This window comes from Protopterus annectens, chromosome 8.part0 (genome assembly GCF_019279795.1).
Source record: "Protopterus annectens isolate FY-2018-M chromosome 8.part0, PAN1.0, whole genome shotgun sequence".
Classification (NCBI taxonomy): domain Eukaryota; kingdom Metazoa; phylum Chordata; order Ceratodontiformes; family Protopteridae; genus Protopterus; species Protopterus annectens.
In genome coordinates this window covers 180,731,398-180,756,852 of record NC_056741.1, presented here as the reverse complement: position 1 = coordinate 180,756,852, position 25,455 = coordinate 180,731,398, and the positions used below count along the sequence as shown (strand labels likewise).

Genomic DNA, 25,455 nt, shown 5'->3' with positions numbered 1-25,455 from the left:
GGACAAAAAAAAATTTGCCTTTAATACAGTTTTCATGTCTCACATGATCATGATCATTACCAATCGGCCTTCATGATATTCCTGGCTTGGCTTCCTAATGAGTTTCAGCACAGAGGGAGCAAGGTTGTACTGAGTTACCATTACATCCCATACAACATGGCTTCCTAATGAGTTTCAACACAGGGAGAATAAGGTTATACTGAGTTACCATTACATGACAGTCAACATGGCTTCATAATGAGTTTCAGCACAGGAAAAGTAAGGTTGTACTATGTTAACATTATACGACATTCAACATGGCTTCATAATGAGTTTCAGCACAGGGAGAGTAAGGTTGTACTGAGTTACATTATACGACATTCAACATGGCTTCCTAATGAGTTTCGACATAGAGAGAGTAGGGTTGTACTGAGTTACCATTATACGACATTCAACATGGTTTCCTAATGACTTTCAGCACAGGGAGAGTAAGGCTGTACTGTGTTACCATTACATGACATTCAACATAGTTTCATAATGAGTTTCAGCACAGAGAGAGTAAGGTTGTACTGAATTACCATTACATGACATTCAACATGGCTTCATAATGAGTTTCAGCACAGAGAGAGTAGGGTTGTACTGAATTACCATTACACAACATTCAACATGGCTTCCTAATGAGTTTCAACATAGGGAGAGTAAGGCTGTACTGAATTACCATTACATGACATTCAACATGGCTTCATAATGAGTTTCAGGACAGAGAGAGTAAGGTTGCACTGTGTTACCATTGTACGACATTCAACATTAAAAAAGACATACTGTTGATGAGATCACATCCGCACACTTGTGAATAACATGAATGAGTTATGAAAAAAACTCATATTCAGTTTTACAAATTTTTGTATACAGAATAGCACTGTAATATACACATAGAGCACAGCGATGTGGGACTACAGATATATATGTACATTTGTCTTATGTAGCTTTGTAAAAGACTGCAGTGAGGCTGAATTCAAAACAGGTACATACAATAAACTTCCATCATGGTGCAGTGCAATACAAATTATGTGAAACAACAGGAAGACAAGTATTCATCTACAGCCTCCCTGCCCCCCCCCCACACAGTCCTCACTAATTATGTATACTAACACTGAGATCACACAGTCCCCACAATAAGGGCATATCCCTCTACCACACAGACTGTCAGTCTTGCAGACCTGTCAACCCCTGACTAATTATATATACTAACGCTGAGACTGCACAGTCCCCAGAGTAAAGGCATGTTCTGTTCCTCTACCATAGAGACTGTTAATCTCACAGATCTGTCAACCAACTATTTTGTCGACCAAAGAGTTCCACCTTTATAAGGGGGCTTCCCTTTCCCTCACTCTTATACAATCATGGCTATATAAGTTAGGGGGTGCAGGCAGATGAGACAAGAGCTCTATAAGGTGGATGCAGGGGAGTTTGCTCAGAATGAAAATATTGTTTGTGTTTTTTTTTTAACATTTTGAGTTATGTTTCTGAATATAGGAAAACTGATGAAGTATAATTAATTTGTGGATGAACTGACCAAAACTTAGAAAAGCTAAAAAAAAGGAACTAGCCTTGCAAAGTGTTCTTTATAGGGTTAGAACCTGCTTCTCAGGTGCATCATGGATTGTGGTCAGAAATCATCAAATCCACAAGCAGCTTTAACAGAGTCAGTCTTTCATTTTGATCGTATCAGTTTCTGAGGGAAAACATATTTATTGACCAGCTGGTTGAGGCTGTGTCGCAAAAATTAGAGGATGACACACAAACTGGCTCCCAATAAAATGACTGATTCTGCTTATCATCTGTTTGCCCCACCTTAAATTTAGATGCACAGTGAAACATGTCCTTGTTTGCTGTTAGATACTTTAGACTGGATTTGTGGTCATGCAGTAGTGTCTTGTATCTTAGAATGGTATGCTACCATTTTTCCATCTTCTCCTAGAATGTTATAGCTCATTGTTTTGATAGCTAACAACCACTAGGGCCCTTACAAGCCTAGCCATGCAACCCAAAGGTGATCCACAAATTTGACTTAAGTAGTGGGTGATTTACTAACTGCCTCTGTCCATTAGAGACTTAGGTGCCAGACCAAAGGTGAATTTCCAGTTAACTATCCATTACAAATTCATTGGTGCAAACTGTGCTTAAATAGGAATATGGAGGAGCTCTGCTTCACATGAATGGGGATCCTGTACGGGTCCCTATTAAATGAATGAAAGTTACACATTTCGAATGCTCATATAAGTGAAAATGCCGCAACTTAAAAAGGTTATTGTGGGGGGCTGTGCCTCCCACATCCCCTGCTAAATATATATTCCAACTCTGAGATCACAATACAATGAAGAAAGGGCAAATATCCCGATCTTCACTGTACTGAGATGAAAAAAAGCAACTTCGAATTACGGCATTTTTGCCCATGTGAGCGTTCGGGATTTGTAACTTTGATTCATTTAATAGAGACCCATCCTGTACCAAGGAATAGAAATTCTCTGAAAATCATGTATGTCTCTACAACATGAACAATTTATGTTGCAAGCAAAATTTAGGTCTAACTCTAACATCTACAACTCTAGTAAAATCCAGTAGTTCTAATGCCATTTGTTTTGTGAATGTGCAAAAGGTTCATCAAAACAGTGTCAAGGAAGCCTTGCATGCCAGTCAAAAATGACCTCTGAGAAGTCTACATGGTACCAAGTACAGAGACAGGGCTTTGACGGATCAGCATAGGACATTGTGTTTACCCTCTATATTCTTTTTCTAAACAACCTCTGGGGACATTCAGTTTGCTTATGTGTCTAGTTAGGTCCATACCAAAGTGGGCATTCTGCTCTATGATGAGTCTGATGAGTGCCAAGGACAGAGTTATGATGACCTGTCTGGACCTAGATGCCATGCCCTTGCTTCTTACTATATTGGGCACATGTTGGTTGAAAGCTAGGTTACTATCTACATGAGTTTATAGACTAGAAAAAGAACATCCATGAGTTATTTTATTGATGGAGTAGTTAACAGGAGTGTCCAACTTCCCAAAAGGTACTATAATGCATTTTCTTGGTACTGAGTTTTAAGCCATGGCTTTGGCACCAAGCGTTTGTCTGTGTTAGACTTTTCTGAAGGCTGTTCTCATCTTGTGTGGATTCAATGACTGCTTCCAGTTTGCAATTATCTGTGAACTTGGTTATCCAGAGGACTTTCACATTGGCTTTGACATCTGAGAAATAGGTGCCAAAGAAGAGTGGGTCTAGTGCAGAACACTGAGGGACTCCAATGTTGACTGGCCTCTTTATGGAGATGGCCTCCTAACCTCCTGGGTCCTCTCAGTGAGTGAGTTAGCTATCCAGTGTGTTATAAAGGGGTTTATGCCTAGTTCCATAAGATTGTTTAAAATGCCTGACTGGTGCATTGTATCAAATTCTTTAGCCAGATCTAGGTAGGCAGTATTCACTATTTTTCCCTAATCCATTGACTTAGTGGCCTTTTCAAAGAAGTCTACCAGGTTCATAAGCATGACCTTCTTTTGTCAAAGCCAAACTGGGATGAATCACATGCCTGTTGGTCTCCTCTATCCTTGTTGATAATTTCAATAATAATTCTTTCCATGACTTTGCAAATAAGACCAGGCAGAATAATGGGTCTGTAATTTCCAGGTTCTTTTGAAGATCCTCCCTTATCAAGGAGAATGACCATTGCAGTCCTCCATTCTTATGGCACAACATTTGTTTTAAGACTATAATTCATTAATAACTCCTGGAGTCCTGATAACTTGTATTTTTGACTGTTCAGGAGGCATCCTAGGATGGTATTATGGTACACTGAGGCTGTGTTCTTTGCTTTACCATCCCTAAGCATTATATAAACCCTAGTTATAGTTGGAGAGGTTATGCTTCAGGGTATTTCTAGGTGGATGGTTGCGAGTGAGAGATGGATAAAGCTGGAAATTAATTTGTTCACCAACAGCTTTGCTATAGTGCCAGGCTCAGAGAGTATAGCACCATTAAACACCAGTTTGGCACATTGCTTTGTGCTGCGCTTGAGGTTTCTGACATAGTTGAAGAAGGCCTTATGGTTATGTTTCATCTGAGAGTTTATCTTAACCTCAGAGTTGGCTTTGCTTGACCTAATTATCCCTCTTAGCTCCCAATTTAGTTAAATGAGAGAGTTTTTTTTATTTATGGGAATCATCCTTCCTTTTTTTGCCAGCATTTTTTTCTTTTTTCATATATCATGTTTAACTTGGCATGCTAACCAGGCGGTTTGTTTCCGGGGCTAGTCCTGGGCTTACTTCTGGTAGGAACAGCAATGTTTATGCAGCCATTGACATGGTTTTACAGTTTCTGAGAGCAATTCAGAATAGACTGGTATGTTTTTTCAGGGTTTGGAGGGGCATTGACGTTTGACATACCATCAGTTATTAACACATAAATTGCCATGGCATGCTCAGACCTTAATATGGGTTGGATGGCAGTGCAGCATTTTTCCATATTTGTGAGAAGGTGGTCTAGTATGCTGGAAACTCTGGTGGTTGTGTTCAATATTTGGTCAAGGGTGTTTGTATTTACATAGTCCAGGAATCTTCATTCCTGTAGATTTGAAGCCATGTAGGATTCTCAGTCTATAGCAGGGTAGTAAATTCTTCTATGAGTAAGGTGTCAGGATGGATGATGAGTGTCTCCAGTAGGTCTAAGTATGCATTGTGAGCTTCTTGGGACATGGGTTTGAGCTATAGCTGGCTAGGATATGATACGTGATTTTGTCTATGGCAATCTGCACATGGAAGAACTCCAGCATATCATCCTGTTTGTCCACCTTAGAGATATGTTTGTTATTCATAGGTTCATAGGTTGGTACTAGGCTATCAGCCATAGGGCCAATAGAAGCCTAGCCATAACAATTCCCTGGCTATTTCTTCCCCCAGTATTTACTTCCCTGGACCCCTGTCAAGCAGGGTGACTGACTTGATCCCCGAGGTGAATTTCCTATCTCCCTTCCAATCATCAAGCTCCTTTTGAAGAGGGCCAAAGAGGCACTCTGCTTGACATGTATGGGCAGTCTATTCCAGAGTATGAGGAGTCTCTGGGTCAGAAAACTATCCCTCCAGCATGTTTTGTTCATTGTGATGACAAAGTTTAGATCCCTGGAGCGTGTGTGTCTGAGGGATTGGGATTTCTTTAAGTGTAGCATCTCCATCAGCTCTGGGTTTGACATGGCCTTGTATATTAAGCAGAGATCACCTCTGAGTAGATGATATGTGACAGAGTATAGGTGGTGATTTTTTAGATGGTCAGCATAGGGCATCTGCTTTAGGCCTATGATTCTTTTAGTGAGGTATTTCTACAGCCTTTCCAGTTGTTGCAGATGTCGTGAGAGGTACATACCAAACAGGGCATTGTATTCTGTAATGGGTCTAATGAGGGATGAGCACAGTGGAACAAAGACCTCCTTTTTTCTGGATGAAAAGCTCTTAGTGATGAGGTGTGCCACATAGAAGGATTTCAGGACAATTGTGACAATGTGGTTATCGAAGGTGAGACCACTGTCCACCTGTGTCCCTAAGTCTCTTATCACACGTTCGGTGTTTAGTGTACTGCTACTTATGTGGTAATTCATGGGTACATGTTCTTTTCCCAAAGGGGATAACTATACATTTCTTGGCATTGGGCTTGAACCCATGGCTCTGGCACCAAGAATCTGTTTCTGTAAGGCCCTTTTTTAGAATATTCACATCATCATTTGGGAATTCAGTAATGGCTCCCAATTTTGCAGTCATCTGCAAACTTTGTTAGCCAGAGTCCCTTAGTGCTTGCCTGTACTTCAGAGAAGTAGATGCCAAACAAGAGTGGTACCAGGAGTGAACCCTGATGTACTACACTTGCCACTTGTCTTGAGCTGGATTTAAAATTGGCTACTTTTACAGTGTGGGTTCTGTCAGTAAGCCAGTTGGCAACTCATTGAGTGACGTAGGGATTAATGCCCAGCTTAGTAAGTTTATCAATTATTCCAGAGTGGGGGATGGTGTTGAAGGCCTTAGCGAGTCCAGATAGGCTGTGTGTACCACCTTACCCTTGCCCATGGCTCTGGAGACTGACTCAAAGAAGTCAATCAAGTTCAGGAGACAAGATCTCCCCTTCACGAACCCAAACTGTGTGGGGTCCAGTGTTTGAAAGTTGCCAATGCCTTTGTTTATAAGTTTCATGATAATACGTTCCATGGCCTTGCAGATCAGGCTCATCAGACTGATGGGGCAGTAGTTCCTGGGATCCAAGGTGGATCCCCCTTGTGGAGTGGGATAACTGTAGCTGTGTGCCACTCAGTGGGCACGAAGCCTGAGGTGAGGCTATGATTAAACATGACACTTAGGTAAGGTGCTAGTTTATTTTGTAGTTCATGCAGTACACAGCCTGGGATGTCACCTGTTTCCATGGATGCTGTATTTTTAGCTTTCAAGAGTGTGTTTTTTACCTGTGTGGCCATTATTACTGGAATTTGGCAATCTTTTGGTATTGAGATGGGCCCTTTAGGGGGTGAGAGGTGGGTGAAGTTTGCACTGACTCGATATGACAGGATATTGGCAATATCCTTATGATCAGTATATTTAATGCCATTCTGTTGTAACTCAGAGCAAATCTGAGTATTGCCATTTAGATTCATGAAATAACTATAGAATGCCTTGTGGTTGTCTTTGGAATCTTTGGCAATTTTTTTTTCGTTAACTAGCTTTGGAGGATTTTATGAGGGATCTCAGCTTCTTACTGAGGCTGGTAAGGGAGTTTTTTGCATCTTGGGATTTTCCTCTTTTCTGCAAAAGTTTCTTCCTTTTGTTGTAAAGTTTGTTTATAGCAAGGGACTGCCAGATTGGCTCCATTTTTTGGAGGAGAGCATCTTGGTTCTGTTGGGAATGGTACGATTCATTCACAAGTGGATGTGCTCATACACTGCCTAAGTGTAGGATTCAGCAGTCGAACTTTCAGTTCCCATCTGAATGGGTGTCATAAAGATGCTCATGTTTCACTGTTGCAGTCATCACATTTGGGTTATTTGCTTGCAGTAACCCTCAGTCAGGCTGATTATCAAAGTCTTGGGTCCTGCATCGGTTCCTGTCTCATCTTCCATGACGTCAGGTAGACAGGGGTATAAAGCATGCAGCCAATACCATTACATCAATCTTTCTTGGTGTGCAGTGCCCAAATTTGGCTGACTCCTGAAATTTTAGTTTTTGAGTTTCAGAACCAAAGTCTTCAACTAAGCCAAGTACCCCAATGGGGAATCTTTTTCTTACTCTAACTAATGTCAGTAAAAAGTTAACTATTGTATTTCTTATGCAAAGCAAATACCTCATAAAGATTTTCATTTGTACTGCATTCCTTGCTTAGGCCCAGACCATGACGTACCTCGCTGTTGGTTTTGTGCCTCATTCAAACCTCGAACTATTCATCGTTGGTTTATTTATGCTTCTAAATATTTTGGTACTCGGTTCAGTTATCCAGAAATGGCTTTGTCAAGCCATCCAACTACTAACATTCCAATAAAATACAAAGATAAACACAGAGACAGACTGCATAGGTCCAAAGCTGCCAACGACGCTTCTTCTAAGCTAGTCGCCAGTTCACTGGTACTCAGTGAGGCGCTTTTGCAGCCCCTGATACCCACTACTTCAGATTCGCAGGCCTCTACTGAGACCGATTCAGAGTCTGGTATGCTGCGAGATGCTTCTTCAACTGTGGAACCTGTGGATGTCTCTACCTTGGATGGGTCCAGAGCCACTGTGCAGGCACCAGCTTCTGAGGGTGTATTCAGGCCTACTGACTTGCATATTAAATCAACACCATCTTCTTCTTCAAGGCCTAAAACTTGATCCATGCCTAGAAAACCGATGCCCAGAGAGCATGCTCAGGCCCCTATGCCTAAAAAATAAATGATAAGAATGGCTCAAGATCTTATTACTCTAATCAGGGGAAGCCAACCTTCCCCCTCTAAGACACCTAGGATTGATTTTCCTTCTGATATTTCTGATCAGGACTCTGAAATTTCTATTTCCTTTGATGACCAGGATTTACCCTTAGCTATATATGAGGATACTGATGCAGAGGACTCCATTCCCTCTGCTTCCCCTCCAGAGGATTTCTCTTTTGGTGAAACCTTGCATACTCTTAGGGAGCATTTTCACTGGGAAAGCCAGGATTACTCTGACTCCAAAAAGAGGCTTAGGGATTTCTTACTCCTGCCCCAACACAGGCTTTTAGCTATCCCTCCTGTACTGGACATTGTTGATGATGCCTTCTTGGAATCTAGCCTGGCCCCTGACTCTTTACCTCCTGCTCCCAGAAAACCTGATAGGTATTACAGGGTTCCTGACTCTCACAAGTTCCTCTTTAAAAATCCTCCTTTGGATCCTGAGACCATTTCACAGGGACCAAGGGGCATTAAGGCTACTACTGCCAAAAATCCTGCCCCCACTGATAGAGATTCCAGGGCACTGGAAAGATGGGGTAAGAAGGACTACACTTCTGCATCCTTGGCCATTAGGGCCTTAAACTGCCAGTTTCATATGTTAAAGTATCAGCAGCATATTGTTGGATTGCTTAAACAGAAAATTATGCTGATTCCTGACTGTGCTAAAAATAAAGATTTACAGGATTTAATGCATTCTGCTGAGCAAGGTGGAAAACATACTTTGTAATGTGGTTTTGATTCATTAGAGGAATCTTGCAGGACTGCTGTCACTGGGTCTGCACTTAGAAAGCATGCTTGGCTTAAGGACCAATCTTTGCCAGATCATGTTAAAGCTAAATTGGTGGATACTCCCTTAAACCAAGACCACTTATTTGGCAACAAAGCAGAATAAGTACTTAAAAAGATGGAGGAAAAAGCTAAATCTATGCAAACTGTTAAAGATTTCCTGCAAGTACAGCCTCCTAGATTTAGTAGGCATTGGACTCTAAGAATTGGTCCTTTCCTGTCTCTTCCAGGACTTCTCAGTCCAAACCCAGAACCAGCAGACCACCCAGGCTTCAGTCCTAAGGTACTCACAGGACTAAGCAGTGGGGGGCTCCCACTTTCAAAGCAGGGAGTGGAAAGACTCCCCCTATGGTAACCTGTCTCAATGACTTAACTTTAAACCTTCCAAGCTCTTCTCAACTGACTGCTCCTTTAGGGGGAAAGATGCCCTGCAGGTAAAAAATTGGGAACTCATTAACCAGGAAAAATGGGTTTTAAATATAGTCTCCCAAGAAAATAGATTCCACTTCCACTCTTACCATCCCCAAACAGTTGGCCAGATCTACCCCCAAATAAGTAGGCAGAGGCTCAAAAGCAAGTTCTCTCTCTCTTTTAAGCATCGAGGCTATTCAGCCTGTCCCAGAAGAAGAATGGGGACAAGGTTTCTATTCAAGACTTTTTCTGGTACCCAGAAAGGACAATTCCTGGTGTCTTATCCTGGACCTGTCTATCCTAAACACATTTTTGGTAATCCCAAAATTCAAGATGCTAACTCTTCATCAGCTGCTTCCTGTGCTAGGCAAAGATGCCTGGTTGACAACACTGGATTAAAGGAAGCCTACCTGCACATTCCAATAAGGGAATCTTGCAGAAGATACCTACTCTTCAAAGCAGGGTACATACACTATCAGTTCTCTGCACTGCCGTTTGGCTTATCTACTGCACCCAGGGTATTCACTAAGTGCCTAGCTCCAGTCATTGCATTTTTCAGGCAAAGAAATATTGAAATATACCCATACCTGGACAATTGTCTAATTCAGGTAGAAAGCCAGGACATACTATTAAAACATCTGGCATTTATAAAGAAATTGCTAACTGCTAACCTCCACCTCTATCTACATACTTCCAAAGTACCATAGATGTACCCATATTGCTTTCTTCCTTATCAAAAAACTCCTAAACAATCACCATAAACTCCTTAAGTCCATACAACATCCTCAGAAACACCCCCTACTAGATGGTGATGTTCATCCAAACCCTGACCCCAATTATCATATTCCCACTAACTACCACAATGCAACTTCTCTCACTATCATTCTTCCAAACAGATCATCTAACTCCCTTTTGATAGCTCACCTTAACATCCGCAGCATAAACAATAAACTTTCCCACCTACATGCACTCTTAGATGTGCAATCATTCAATATTCTCTGTATTACAGAGACATGGCTAAAGCATCAGCTCTGGACCAGGAGATTACTCCTCCTGGATATAATATCCTGAGATGTGACCGCAAGAATAAAAAGGGTGGAGGAGTAGCCATATTATATAAATCTGAACTCCAAGTCTCACCCTTCAATGTGCCCCTACCCTCAGATTCGAATGCTGAAACCCTTACTGTAAAACTCCAAATCAACAACTCAAACTCTATCTATATAATTTGCACATATCTCCCCCCTGGAAATAATATCAGCACTCTGGAAAATATTCTTAGCTACCTCTCCACTCACCTACCTCAGGAAACCATTGTCTTAGGTAACTTTAATATAGACTGGGCAACCTATAATTCCCCTAATCCTACTAATCACATAAATCTTCATGGATTCTCTCAAATAATAACCACTCCTACTAGAATCCATAAGCCAGGTAGTAAGGAATCCACCCTCGATTGGATCCTGCTCAACAGCCACCTTGATACTTATAAACGAGGAACCATTCCTGATGATATCAGCGACCATATGCTAACCTATATTATTAAACAAACAATTAATAGTCCTAACACTAATATTTTCAAAACTTCCCATTCCAAAAAACACTTTAACCCAGAGAACGTCCAAAATGAACTAAAAGCATGTGACTGGTCGCCTTTTTTTCATCTTCAACTTGATGAAGCAGTGACCTACTTCAATACCAGATTACTTCAAATCCTAGATTTCCATGCCCCTTATCGCTCTCTCCAAATAAGGACCAAAATTGCCCCCTGGCTCTCAAAACCAACTAGACAAAATATCCTCCTCAGAAATAAAATCTGGGCAAAACGGAGAGCTTCAAAAAATCCATCAGATCACCTCTACTTCAAACACTTAAGAAATGCCACCAAAAACGAAATTCTCCAAGACAAAAGAGACTATTACCTTCACCTCCAACAAACCCACCAACAAAAACCACAAAAATTCTGGTCAGGCTTAAACAAACTTCTTAAGCCAGGCCACTCTAAAACTCCTGCTCCCTCAGGTTTTGACCATAATAACTCAAACCAGATTCCAGATGCCTTTAATAACTATTTTACCAAAGCCATTCTAACCCTAGCTAATACTTTACCACCTGTTACCTCTTCCCCATTAGATACCGCTAATACTCCATCTCCAACCTTTCATATAAAACCAGTACGTACATCGTTCATCTGCAACCTTCTTCAAAAACTTAAACCTTGCACCCCTTCTGCTGATTGTCTTCCTGCTGAATTCCTGCAAATTGCAGCTAAAGCCATTGCCTACCCCATCTCCATACTTATAAAAAGAACAATCTCAGAAAGCAAAATCCCATCCATATGGAAAGTATCCCATATCATCCCTCTACACAAAGGTGGCCCATCAACTGAACTTTCCAACTTTCGCCCTATTGCCTTGCTCTCTACTATTGCTAAAATAATGGAGAAATGCATTCACAGAGAACTACTTGATCATCTTCTCCAAAATAACTTACTTGTTAACTGCCAGCAAGGTTTTAGGCCATTCCATAGCACAACAATTGCCCTGCTATCCTTTTCGAACTCCATAAACAAAAATCGTAACAATAACACTTTCTCATCTGCACTTTTTATTGACCTTTCAAAAGCCTTCGACATGGTGAATCATAACTTGCTTACTGACATACTAAAAGCCCAATCACTTGATTCACAGGCATTACTATTGGTTTAAATCCTATCTGGAAAACAGACATCAAGCTGTACTTTGGGAGAATAATCTTTCCACATCTCTCCCTGTGAACAATCTGCAAGACTCTATTTTAGGACCTCTTCTCTTTTCTTTGTTTATTAATAATCTACGCACCACAATTCCACAAGCCACCTGCATACAATATGGAGATGACTCTACCTTAATTTGTTCAGCCAAGTCCATTATCTTTCTCCAATCCCTCACTCAATCCATATTTAACAGTGCTGAAAACTGGTTCTTGCAGCATGGTCTCCTACTGAACCCCAAAATAACAAAATTATTGCTCTTTGCTCCTACTCTTAAGTCTCCCCAACTGTACTTCACTATAATGTCTAAGAATGGAACTAACGTATCCCCTGACACTACTACACATCTACTGGGGGTAACAATTGATAACCACCTTAGCTTTGATCACCACAAAAACTCTACTGTAAAGTCTGTTAACAAAAAACTTGGCACCCTTTACATAATCAAACCCTTCTTAACCTCTTCTGCCAGAATAACTATTTCCCAGATCCACCTGATCTCTACCCTATTCTATGCTTCTGCAATATATACTAATCTTTCTAAAAGCAACCTCTCCAAACTTTCGACATGTTACAATAACATAGCTAGATTTGCCACTGGTACCCTCTTTAGAACTCACCACTGTCAAAACATCAAACAACTGGGATGGTTAGAACTGCAGAACCAAATACTCTTCCAACAACTTGTCATCTCCCATAAGATTCTCTGTCACCCTGATAATACCGCAATCCTCACTACTCTTATTACCCCCCTACAAAAATCTTACTACACTTCGCTCAGCCAATAAGCTACTAGTTTCCACTATTAAATCCAACAACAAAGCAGGGGACTCACTGTTTTCCAACACAGTAGGAAAAAGTTGGAACCAGCTTCCGAATGAACTTGCCACCCTTACTTCCACTCTTCTTTTCGAAATGCGACTTAAACAATACCTTAAAACTCATTGGCTTTGTCCCTGCTCTAACCCTGACTGACTCCTCTTTTTCACCTTCCTGCTCTCCCTTTACCCCTCATCTTACTGGCCTATATCTTCCTGTGGTAATGAAAGAATAATTTATTTTTTTATTATTACTATTGATTGCTATCTCTCAAATGCTTGCTATATGTATTTGTTTTTAGCATAACCTACTATAATACTCTGTTCAAGACTAACTGAACCTCAATTATAAACCATGTACTGTATTTCTTTCAACTATTACTATATATTGTATTGTCTGTGTCTGTCATTGCTTGGAGCTTTTCTCCCCGGGTCTCTACTGAAAATGGACATATATCCAGCTAGACTAGCCCGGTCAACAAATGTAAAATAATTAAACTTCTCTGGGGTACACCATAAATGAAAACAAATCACATCTTGCACCCTGCCAATAAATTGTATTCCTGGGAGCAAGCTTGAATACATCTTCCCAGATGGCCTACCTCATGCCAGAGAAACAAGTTCATTTGACAGCCTACTTCAAACTACTGGCCACAAAGACCCAGTTATCTGCAAGGAAAATACTACAAGCCCTGGAGTTCATGGCCTACTGCATTCTACTAATTCCATATGCAAGACTGCATATGAAGAAACTACAATGATATCTAAAAAGTCTATGGTGTCAACATTCTCAGGACCTAGAATCAATGATTCCTATCATACCTTGTCTACAACTAGAGTTCCTTTGGTGGGTGGAGGCCAGCCACCGCAACAAGGGACTGTCATTCACTCTACCCCCTGCTGCCCAAACCCTAACAGCAGATGCATCAGACTATGCATGGGGGGGCTCACTTTACAGGGAAGTGTATTCAGGGAAAATGGAACCCAAGACAAATGCACCTGCATATCAATCATAAAGAAATGTTAGCTGCACAAAATGGTCTGACAGATTTCAAGGACCACATTCTTCCAGGACAATTACTGATAAAGACGGGCAACACCACTGTTATGTGGTACATAAACAAGTAGGGAGGAACCCACTCATATCCTCTCTGCAGACTAGCCATGGCTCTGCCTTGAGCTACCAAGTGCACCTACTGGCTCAATTCCTAACAGGACAGCTAAATATACTGGCAGATGACCTAAGCAGTAATTTAATAGACCCACAAGAGTGGAAACTGGAACCAAAGGTATTTAACATGTTGAGAAACAAATGGGCGAGCCCAGAGATAGACCTGTTTGCCTCCCCCCAGGACTACCAATTGGACAAATTCTGCACAAAGACTCCACACAAGCAAGCTTGGAAAGTGGATGCCTTGTCCTTCACCTGGAAAAACCTATCAGTTTATGCCTTTCCCCCTCTGCCTCACCTAACCAAGGTACTACTAAAGATCAAACAGGACAAACCAAGGACAATACTGATTGCACCAGACTGGCCACACCAACACTGGTACCCCCTCTTTCGCAGTGTGTCATTGCTGGCACCATGGCACCTGCCTCACACCCCTGCTCTGCTGTCTCAGCAGGAGTGCCAGATTCTGCACCCACAGCTTCAAACCCTGAACCTGGCAGCCTGGCTAACTACCTAATCTTTCTGTTAGCATCCCTCAGTAAGTAAGTGATGGATGTCATTCTGGAGGCAAGGAGGCCTAGTACTAGAAAATCCTATGCTGAAAAATGGAAAGGATTTTGTTCCTGGAGCCAGACTAAGGGGATGGGCACAGCAGTGCCCAATTTACCTCAGATTCTTCAGTACTTAACTGAGATGCTTCACAAGTGCCTTTCCTTTTCCCCCATCAAAATTCATGCCTCAGCCATTTCATCTCATTACAATACAGAATCACCCATCTTCTCTCATCCACTGCTGAAGCAGTTCATCGAAGGGGCCAACATCTTAGGACCACCCAGGAGAGCCCCTACTCCAGCATGGGACCTTAACTTTGTATTGGAAAAGCTCACTCTACCTCCCTTTGAGCCAGCTGCAAATGCAGAACTGAAATTCATTTCTTGGATACAGCCTTCCTTCTAGCCATCACTTCAGTAAGAAGGGTGTCTGAATTACATGCTCTCATGGCTGTGGAGCCTTTCATCATCTTTCATGCAGACAGGGTGTCCCTCAGGACCAATCCCTCCTTGTGTCCAAGGTGGTATCCAGTGTGGCCCTTAATCAGTCCATTAATTTACCAACCTTCTTTTCTAATCCACAGAACAAAGGGGAACAAATACTGCACTCCTTGGATGTGCAATGACAATTTAGATTTTACTTGGACAGGAATAAACCTCTCAGGAAATCTGAACAGCCGCTGGTTGCATTTGCTGCAGGGGCAGAGGGGAAGGCCAGTTCAAAGCAAACCATTTCTAAGTGGATAGGCCACTGCATTAATTTCTGCTATAAGCACCATGGAAAACCTACTACACAGGGGATAAGACCATATTCAACTAGGGCTGCATCTATCTCTAAAGCCCTTCTCAGAGGTGTCTCTACCAGGGACATCCTAGAAGATGCTACCTGGAGTTCTGTACATACCTTCCCCAAGCATTACCACTTGACAATATTTTCTAAATCCAGAGCTGGCTTTGCCACTGCAGTCTTGCAGGGCCTTATAACTGGTCCTAATGCTAGCTAATTGCCTCCACCCATCCTTAGCTTTGGAAATCTACCCAAACATGATGACTGCAACAGTAAAACATGAAGAACATAGTACAGTTGTGTACACTTACCATAAATGTAGATGTTCGAGTGTATTCACTGTTGCAGCCTTGGTTACCCTCCCTCCAGCCCCCTGACTTCTATTGACTATACCTCTAGTTTTGTTTACTATGCCTAAAGCTTTTTGGTGTATTTGCTTTTTTGTTGGAGGTGTAACCTTGTATATAACTGCTTCCCATTATGGGAGCACCCGACATCTAGGGCAAGAAAAACGGATATAATGGCATCGGCTGCATGCTTTATACCCTGATTAGCTGACATCATGGAAGATGAGACAGCAACCAATGCAGGACCCAAGACTTTGATAACCAGGCTGACTGAGGGCTACTGCAAGCAGATAACCCAAATGTGATGACTGCAACAGTGAATACACTTGAACATCTACATTTATGGTAAGTGCACACAAATGTACTTTTGTCACTTCTGACTTCAGTAGCCTGAAGTTGGCTTTGGAGTAGTTTTTTACAGAGGTTTCCTTACTGGGGGGTGGGGGTGGGATGTGGATGTCAAGGGTGATTAGCTTATGGTCAGGCCTCCACCTTTAGTGTTTGTCTGTATAGCTATTGGTCTAAAAGTGTGGAAGGTACTAAAAACCTTGCACTGCTGGGGTGCTCCCTCCCTGCATCTTTAAACCATGTCTCAGTGCACAGATTATATTCTCAAGTAGGTGGAGGGTATGGAGGAAGTATATATTTTTTTATTAAGGTTTCTGGCACTGAGTGGTAATACCTTGAGGTTCAGTTGAACTGATTTTACTATCTCTCTAGGTTTTTCAATTTGGCACTGCTTAAAAAAGTCACTATGGGGTGGATAAAGTTTTAACCAGTATTCAAAAGCCTAGGGGGGGAGATGCAGAACATCCTTGGCAAACCAGAGTGGCCTGATAACCATGTCCTTCCATGCTGACAAATACTGGACCCCTTAGAATGACACCAAAATGACAGCAGGTTGTTGAAATCAATTTTTCTCATATTGTGGCATTATCCTTGGTGATGTTAATATGCTGCTCAATGTTAGATAAATACCAGCCTGAGACACATAATATAAGATCTACACAATAGCTCTCTTCATATATTCAGGGAGGCTAAGTCTCAAGTCATTTTTGCCTACATGGACTATGATGGAATCATACTGCTACATGTGGCATAATGACATGAGTGCATGCGTGATTTGGTGGCATGTGGCTCCAGATAAACAACTCCCTGTTATCTTCTCCTTCTTCAGCCTGGTTAGAGGGGCAGCAGTATATCTTAGAATACAGTCCCCTATGACGAGAGTCCTAGGAAGTGTGTTTGCTTGCCTTAGGGGCTTAGTGTTTGGGGCTCCACTAAGAGTGACTGTATGTGTGGTGATAGGTGCTGATTTTTCTGAGTACCTTTGGGCTTGCTTTGGCATAGCTTTGCCATGGATGATCTAGACAATCTTTGCCATTTAGGAAGATTGCTTTTAAGTTCCTCAGCATACAAGCATACATTAGTCTGTGTGTGTGTGCTGTGTGCTATTTAAAATAGCTGTTGTGTGTGTATGTGGCTTCAAAAACCTGATTTGTGCTTATGTGCACGAGTTTCGCATCTGGTATCATTGTCTAAGTACACTCCCCACATACTGTGTCTGCTTCTTTAAGGATTAAGTGGATGTTAGTAATCATGAGACAATTGCAACATTGTCTCAAGATGACTAAATCCACCAAGATGGATACAGTGAAGTTAGGAAGTATCCATACAGCCCAGTCTTTTGATTGATGAGCTACAAGGGGGTGGTGTATTGGGGTTAGAAGGCTATTAAGGTTGGTCCAGACTAATAAGGGTGCTTTACTGGGACAGATTATGCTAAACAACACTAAATTCTTCTAACGTTACACAACAGTGAATTCTTCTAAATCTGTAGATATTGCCACTGAATGACAAATTACGTGCTCTAAGCTTGTGGGCATTCAGGGTATTTGTTTTATATTATTGCTTTACAGGGTACAGTTTTATGAACTGTCGAAAGGGAAAATTTGCTTTCTAGGTGTTTGCTGCTGTACAAGGCACTGTTAACCCAAGCAAATGTGCCAAATTTATAGCAGCATGAAAAAAAGAAAACTAAGTAATGAACCATATGGCTAATAAAACAACTACACTATGAGTCCTTTTATGTGTTTTCCAACTCAGATGTGATAAACAAGCATTTCCTGCCACAAAATGAATAAATCCAGTCCTCAAACACAGTAGAAGAGTTTAACGAGTACAGAGCTACCACAAACCAATTAAACAGCTAGCTGTGGGCCCTTTGCTGAATGTGATTTCAAGACAGTCTTACAGCAGTAACAGTAAGGGAAAGTGCATTTTGTTTTTTCAAAAATACAGTGAAATGCACAAAGAAATCAGAAAACGGTAGTGATCACTCAAAATAATTTAAGCGAGTGTGATTTAACAATCAAAAGTACTTAACTTTGCCTGGATGGCACTGGATATAAGTAAAACCCTTCTGGAACATGGGCTAACATGCCAAGCTTTGCTGGGAAAATGAATAGGAGACAATAAAAACTCAGAACAAGTACAAATATGACTCTGTCACTGTCCATGCTGGTGTGAATGACCTGAGACATACCTCCCTGGACTACAAGAAAAGAGACATGGAAGAGCTCTCTGATCACATAGCACAGGCCAGTATGACCCTGACCCTGAGTAGCATGCTGCCCTCACCAAGAATGATACCACAGTATAAAGAATAAATTATCAATTTCAACAACTGGCTAAGATTCTGGTGTCATTCAAAGGGTATCCAGTGTCTGTCCGCCTGGGATGACATGCTCGACAAGCCACATTGCTTCCCAAGAGACTGCTTGCACCTGTCACCCTTAGGCATTCCAATACCAGCCAAGGCTCTTGCCACCCACATAGTGCTTTTTTAGGCAAGGCTCAAAAGACAAACCCACCTCTGTAAATAGCATAAGTAACCAAAAACTGAGGGTAATGCTACTCAATGCCAGAAGTCTAAACCTCAAAATGCATGCACTCGAGGCACTCCTCAGTATGGAGAAAATTGATATCTGTGCAGTAACAGAAACATGGTTTAGGGATCCAGAGAGCAACCCAGCACTACCACAACTCATACCATACATTTCAGCCACAGAACCCGGACTGAAATACAAAAGGCAGGGGTGTATCCATATTCATCATGGATACCCACACCTCCAGGTTAGTGACACAGCACGATGCCTCAGAGATCATCCATGTAAAACTAACAATGGGCAAAACTGCAGTTCAAATTGTAGCTTGCTACAGATCACCCACCATGTCCCAGGACCCCCATTCCACATTTCTGGAAACACTGGAAAATATGAATGTCCTACCAAACACCCTAATATTGGGTGATTTCAATTACCAAAACATTAACTGGGAGAGCTACTCAAGTACTAACTCCCTTGCCCAACCCTTCCTAGAATTTATAAACTCAAATGCCCTGGCTCAACTGGTCAACACCCGCACTGGAGGTCACAACATATTAGACCTGGTCATCACCAACATCGGTGACCAGTGTTCCACACCAGAGTTCAACCTCCTCACTGGTTAGATCAGACCATAAACTATAATCACTCTGGATATCCACATTCCGCCCCCACCCACAGTCAAGTAAACCACCGTGAAAAACTTTTCAAAAGCAAACTTCACATTACTTAAGACCAAGGTGGAAAGTTTCAAAGCCCACATGCTAAAGGATAATGCTGTCAAAGCTATAGAATCCTTTACAAATGCACTCGATGAGCACCTACAAGAATGCATGGATCATGCTATTCCAAACAAAACCAAGACTCGCTCCTCCAAGAAAAGGAAATCAGTCTGGTGGACCCTGCCATAAACAAGCTATACAATAGAAGGAGGAAACTAGTACAGAAAAGAGTAAAATCCCAAGAAAGGAAGACATCCCTGATCAGTATAAGCAAGAAACTACAATCCCTCATAAAATCATCCAAGGCTAGCTTCGAAAGAAAAATTGCCAAGGACTCCAAAGATAACCACAAAGCATTCTTTAGCTATGTCAAGAATCTATGTGGCAACTCTTAGATCTGCTTGGGTCTATATTAGATTATCGAAGTGTTAATACTTCAAATGGTCTAATGTCGACCTGAAAACAGTGAACGCTGAACATAGCAAAGCTGCTGATAACTGAATTTTTTCCTAGGGAAAGAATTCAGTTGTTCATTACTGTGGCTTTGATATTTTCAGCACTGTAGTGGAAAGTTAAGGGTTAGGTTCAGCTAAGTGTGCGATTGTGCAGACATAAGGGTTAGGGCAGGGTATGTGAGTCAGGGCTAGGGCACGGGTGAGGTGTGTGTGCGAAAGTGATAGACTTTAGGGATAGTGTGGGGTATGTGAGTTATGGTTAGGGCACAGGTGAAGTGAATGTGCGATAGTGACAGACTTTAGGGTTAGGGTGGGGTATGTGAGTTAGGGTTAGGGTTCGGGTGAAGTGAGTGTGTGATAGTGACGGACCTTAGGGTTAGGGTTTGGGTTAAGAATCGTGGATAGATAGTACTGTATGTACAGTTTAGTGTAGGGTTAGATGTAGGATTTTAAGTGTATGTGTGTGGATTGCTGTTTTTTTGGTGTGCTTGTGTTGTGTGTATGTTTCTCAGAACAGTGAATTTTTTTCCAGGGAAAAAAATTAGCTGTTCTGAGCCTTCAATGTTTTTAGAGTTTGTGGTTAGCAGTTCAAGGCTGTGGTATTCAATATTGAGCTGTTTTGATGAACTGCTATAGACCTGATCTGCTCTGAGTTAGTGCAGAATGGCACAAAATACACTGAACCGACTGATATTGCCATCATCCTGGCAGACAGGTTCAGTGCAAATTTCACCCCTCCCTCACCCCCAAAAGGGCCCATAACCATACCAGAAGAATGTAGAGCCCCTGCAATCACAGACACACAGGTTGAAACAGCCCTTTCCAAAGCCAAAAACACAGCATCAATGGGACTGGATGGTGTCCCAGGCTGCATCATACATGAGCTCCAAAATGAACTAACCCCTCACCTAAACATACTGTTCAAACAGAGCCTCTCCACAGGCTATGTACCCATAGAGTGGCACACAGCAATGGTTATCCCACTCCACAAAGGTGGAGCCACAACAGACCCCAGGAACTATCATCCTATAAGCCTGACTAGCCTGGTCTGCAAGGCTGTGGAGTGCATCATCATGGAACTCATTAACAGAGACATTGGGAATGTCCAAACACTGGGCCCTACTCGATTCTGCTTTGTTAAGGACAGGTCATGCCTCCTAAACCTGGAGGACTTCTTTGAGACAGTTACCAAGGCTATAGACGAAGGAAAGATGGTCCACACAGCCTACCTAGACCTCACCAAGACCTTCGACACCCTTCCCCATTCTGGTATTATAGACAAACTCACCAGCCTGAACATAAACCACTATGTCAAGAGATGGGTTGCCAACTGGCTCATAGATAGAACCCACATTGTAAGAGTTGTGGGATCTAGGTCCGACTCTAAACTGGTTACAAGTGGCATCCCCAGGGCTCAGTCCTGGGACTCCTCCTGTTTGGTATATACTTCTCAGAGGAACAAGCAAGCACAGGAGGACTATGGCTGACCAAGTTCACAGACGACTGCAAATAAGGAGTATAACTGACTCTCCAGCTGACACAGACATCCTCCAAAAGTGTCTCACTGAGACAGATAACTGGTGTCAAAATCTTGGCCTCAAGCTTAATGCCAGTATGTGCATAGTCATCCCCTTTGGAAAAAACAAAGTACGCATGAACTACCACATAGGTAGTAGCCCATAAATACAGAAGATGTAATAAGGGATCTGGGGACCCAAGTGGATAGTAATCTCTCCTTTGATAATCACATTGCCAAAGTGGTTAGAAAATCCTTCTATGTGGCCCACCTAATCACAAAAGGGTTCGCATCTAGAACAAAAGAGGTTATTGTGCCCCTCTACTCATCACTCATCAGAGCCTTCATAGAGTACAATGTCCCATTTGGGATATACCTTACAAGATACCTGCAACAGCTGAAAAGACTTCAGAAGTACCTCACCAAGAGGATTTCTGGCCTCAAATAAATGCCCTATGCAACTCAACTGAAGAAACTTCAGTTGTACTCGGTTGCATATCGCCTACTTAGAGATGATCTCTGCCTGACATGCAGGGCCATGTCCAACCCAGAATTGATGGACGTGCTCCACCCAAAGAAAACCTTATCCCCTTGAGCCACACTCTCTAGGGATCTAAACCTCACCACAACAATAAATAGGATGTGCTGGAGGGAAAGTTTCCTGGCCCAGAGACTTTCCATGCTTTGGAACAAGATCTATATTAGGTAGAGCCCCTCACTAGCACTCTTTAAGAGAAGCCTTGACGAGTGGATGAGAAATAGAAAATTTACCCCGGGGATCACTTCAGTGGCTCTGCTAGGCAGAGGCACAGGGAACTAATCTAAGGGGGTGGCGAAAGCCTACGCATTCTTGCTAGGCTTATAAATGCCTTCGAGCAGATAGCCTAGTACTTACCTATGAACCTATAAACCTTTAATATGTAGTAAAGGAGGTTTCAGTAATGAGAATATAATTTAGTTAGACAGCCTGCATCTGCAAAAGTGTAATTAAGCAATTTTGTAGGTAATAATCCTGGACAGCTTTACAACCATAGTTAGAGGTTCTTCAGCCAAAACAAAAATCAAACTGAAAGGGCAGTGACAGTTATATTCAGGATCGTACCTTTTGAGCAAGCTACACTATCTAGATGCTAATTGCTGGGTTGTACCTTCAGGGAGATAGAGTCCAGAAGGAAAAAAGTAATGCTTCTAGTGCTAAATGCTGGGTTATGTCTGCCATTAAGCAGATGGTAAATAGAATGTTAACCATAGTTAGAGGGGCACACTAGAAGGGTCTATTGCCTCCATCTGTGTGGTTTAATTTCTCCAAGTCTTTTGGGTTTCTAATACCATGACAGTAATGGACCTCATTCCCAAGACAAAGTATGATTAAAGTTCATGAAATTAGTATTGTTGCAATCTTTGATGTTAGCTAGAAGGGCTCTTTGCAGCACCTACAACGTGCCCAGAATTGTCATTCTGCAATTCATATGGAGTTACATACATCAGTATCATATTTAAGTACAACTGTAAATTCTTTTTTATAAGACCCATTGCTTCTACTGGTATTGGAACTGTCTGGTTATTTCTCCTTGACATTACCCTCATTTCTGCCTGTAAATTCTGGTATTTTATAGCTTTGTGTTTCTCTTTACATAAAACACTGTAGTCACTGGGTGTAGCAGTTTCAAAAATCAATGCTACTTTTGTTTTCTTTTCATGGACTGCTATATCTGGTTCTCTCAAATCTATTTTTTGAACTTTTGGTAATCGGTGTTCCCATGTGAAATAAACTTCATGATTTTTTATAATGCTTTGTGGCTCATGTTTCCAGTGCTTCTCAGCTAATTCAATATTATAATGTTTGTATGATCCCCAATGCAACAGTCTTGCCATATTATTATGCCTTTCAGTATATAGTCCTTCTGCCACTAGTATATCACACCCAGCAACATTAGGTAAATGTCATATAGTGGGAAATAGCCAAACTATGAGTAAGATTCAGTATTTTTGAGAGAGGGCATTTGTTGTGACATCCCTGTAAGTAATCTGTAGTCATACCGATTTTATCCATTGATTCATTTGCTGCTGTATTATTTTCATTGCAGGATTCCATAATCAGCAATTGCTTGCGGTGCTTAAGAGATGAAAGTCGAAGAGTTTCAAACCCTTATACCATGGCACTGTTGGCTAATGTCTTCAGGTATCCTGAGGATGCATCTTACCAGAGAGCAATGCTAAGCAAGCTGGATCAGCTGGCCACTAAGGAAGGTAAAGTACTACTACCAAGAATCTGGTTAACAGGAACTTAAATACAAAAATGTTACTTGGATGAGGTGTATTCCAAAGGAATAATGCTTTAAGCTTAAAACTGCATCTGCATAGATGAGAAGCAAGAAATGTCAGAAGGTGCATTATTCCACAGGAAATGAAGCAACAAGCAGCAGAAAGGAAGCTGAATATTATGAACTTTGTCTGAAACTGGGATGTCAGAAATCAATAACGGTAATATTCTCCATGAAGCACACACACACACACACACACACACACACACACACACACACACACACACACACACACACACACACACACACACACACACACACACACACACACACATACAGACTCTGTGTATCAGTGCAGGAGTTATAGTTTTGCTCCTGCTCAAATGGTAACTATTTCCTAATATTTTCTTTTTCCTTCAATTAGTTTGTCAAGTAATTCAAATGTAGTTGCAGAAAGATGAACATTTTTCAAGGACATGTGGCACAAATACACAGAGTATGCAAAGAAACTTGCATAGGATTATCACCACAAAGTACATTTGCACATTGAAAAGAATATGTCTGTCATAGTCAATCAATTAGGAGGCAGTGTCAGTAACCCTTTTTTTCCAAACCCAGTCTCATCTGCTTCACTGCAACTCACTTTAGTTTTCTGTTCAACTTTCCTACTTTAAAAGCTTTGACATCCTGAAATGAGACTTATAGAATGTATGACTGTATGAGGAATGTAGACTATATGAAGATCTCAGGACTGTGACTTTGAAAATGTTCACAAAATGTTTGTACCATTTAACAGTGTTTCACCCTGAGCTTTAACTCCTTAGAATCGAGCTCATGGAATGTGGTTCTGTGTGCTTACATTTTGCTCCCATCAGAGTACCATACTAACCTCTCTAAAAGCATTTCATGCATCATTGTGAAGCTTTTCTACATATGAGGAATAAAATAGCTGAACTAATTCAAGTGTAAACTCTTTTTACAGCTGGAAAAATTTACTGGACTCTGTCACAGAACTCTGCGACAAATAGCCCACCTGTACAGGTGGAGTTGGCAGCTTATGTTATGTCGGCCTACCTAACCAAAGCAAATGTGATGTCAAGTGATATTGGCTATGCTGCAGCTATAGCACGTTGGATGGTCAGCAAGCAGGGACCAAGCGGTGGGTTCCAGTCCACCCAGGTATATAATTTTAATGTGCTTCTCTTATGAAACTTTTGCCTTTTCAGTTCGCATGGGTACATCATTTTAATATGTTTTTCTTAATGAACTTGCTACATTTTTAGTTAACCCAGGCAAACAATTCTAACATGACATCTCTTGCAAAATGGTAATTTAGTTAGTTAGTTAGTTAGTTAGTTAGTTAGTTAATTTGTGTGCAAGCAAAATTCAAAATGCATGTGGCCTTATTTGTTAATTATTTGCAGAATCAGACCTCAAATTGTAGGTTCTTAATAACGGCTCAATGTTGGGTTAGTAAAAGAGGCTTGTAAATGTTTACAACCTATATAAATATGTTGCTTCCTTAAAGTATTTTTATCGCTTTTGATTTCACAGCAGCCAACTTAAATTCTACATGCCTCTCTATCACAGCTATGAGAATTGACATTTGGAGCACCAAAATTATAAAACTCGCTGTTAAGCATTTACAGCATTACTGCGTGAGTTTCAAGCACACTGTACCTTTCTGAGATGGGAAGCTTCATACTAAACCATGGAGGGTTTGCCCCACTTACTTTAGCTATATCCTGATAGGTTATCTATAAATCAGGGTGAGACAAAAACAAGACATCGCAATACAAGTTAGGTCTTGACATACATTCCTGCCAATTGGTTGTAATACGCCTTAGTCTGTGCTACTCCCCAAAAAGGTAATCACTTTTAGCCTGTGATATCCACAACTAAATAAAGCTTCTCACTGTTGTCTTATGTCCTTATTTTTAAGCTTTACTCTGTATCACTTACTACCACATTGCTCACTTAAGCTTCTCTTCTTTTACATTCTGTCTTTATATTCCACTGCCT

The 25,455-nt window shown here is 41.4% G+C and overlaps 1 protein-coding gene across 1 annotated transcript in view; it reads left to right on the top strand.

Moving 5' to 3' along the window:
• LOC122808180 (alpha-2-macroglobulin-like) overlaps window positions 1-25,455 on the top strand; it is a 440,046-nt gene that overhangs the window by 395,224 nt on the left and 19,367 nt on the right. The window contains exons 24-25 of the mRNA XM_044079148.1: window positions 23,257-23,419; window positions 24,416-24,612. Of these exons, the coding sequence (XP_043935083.1) occupies window positions 23,257-23,419; window positions 24,416-24,612 (360 nt within the window). The remainder of the gene's footprint in view (window positions 1-23,256; window positions 23,420-24,415; window positions 24,613-25,455) is intronic.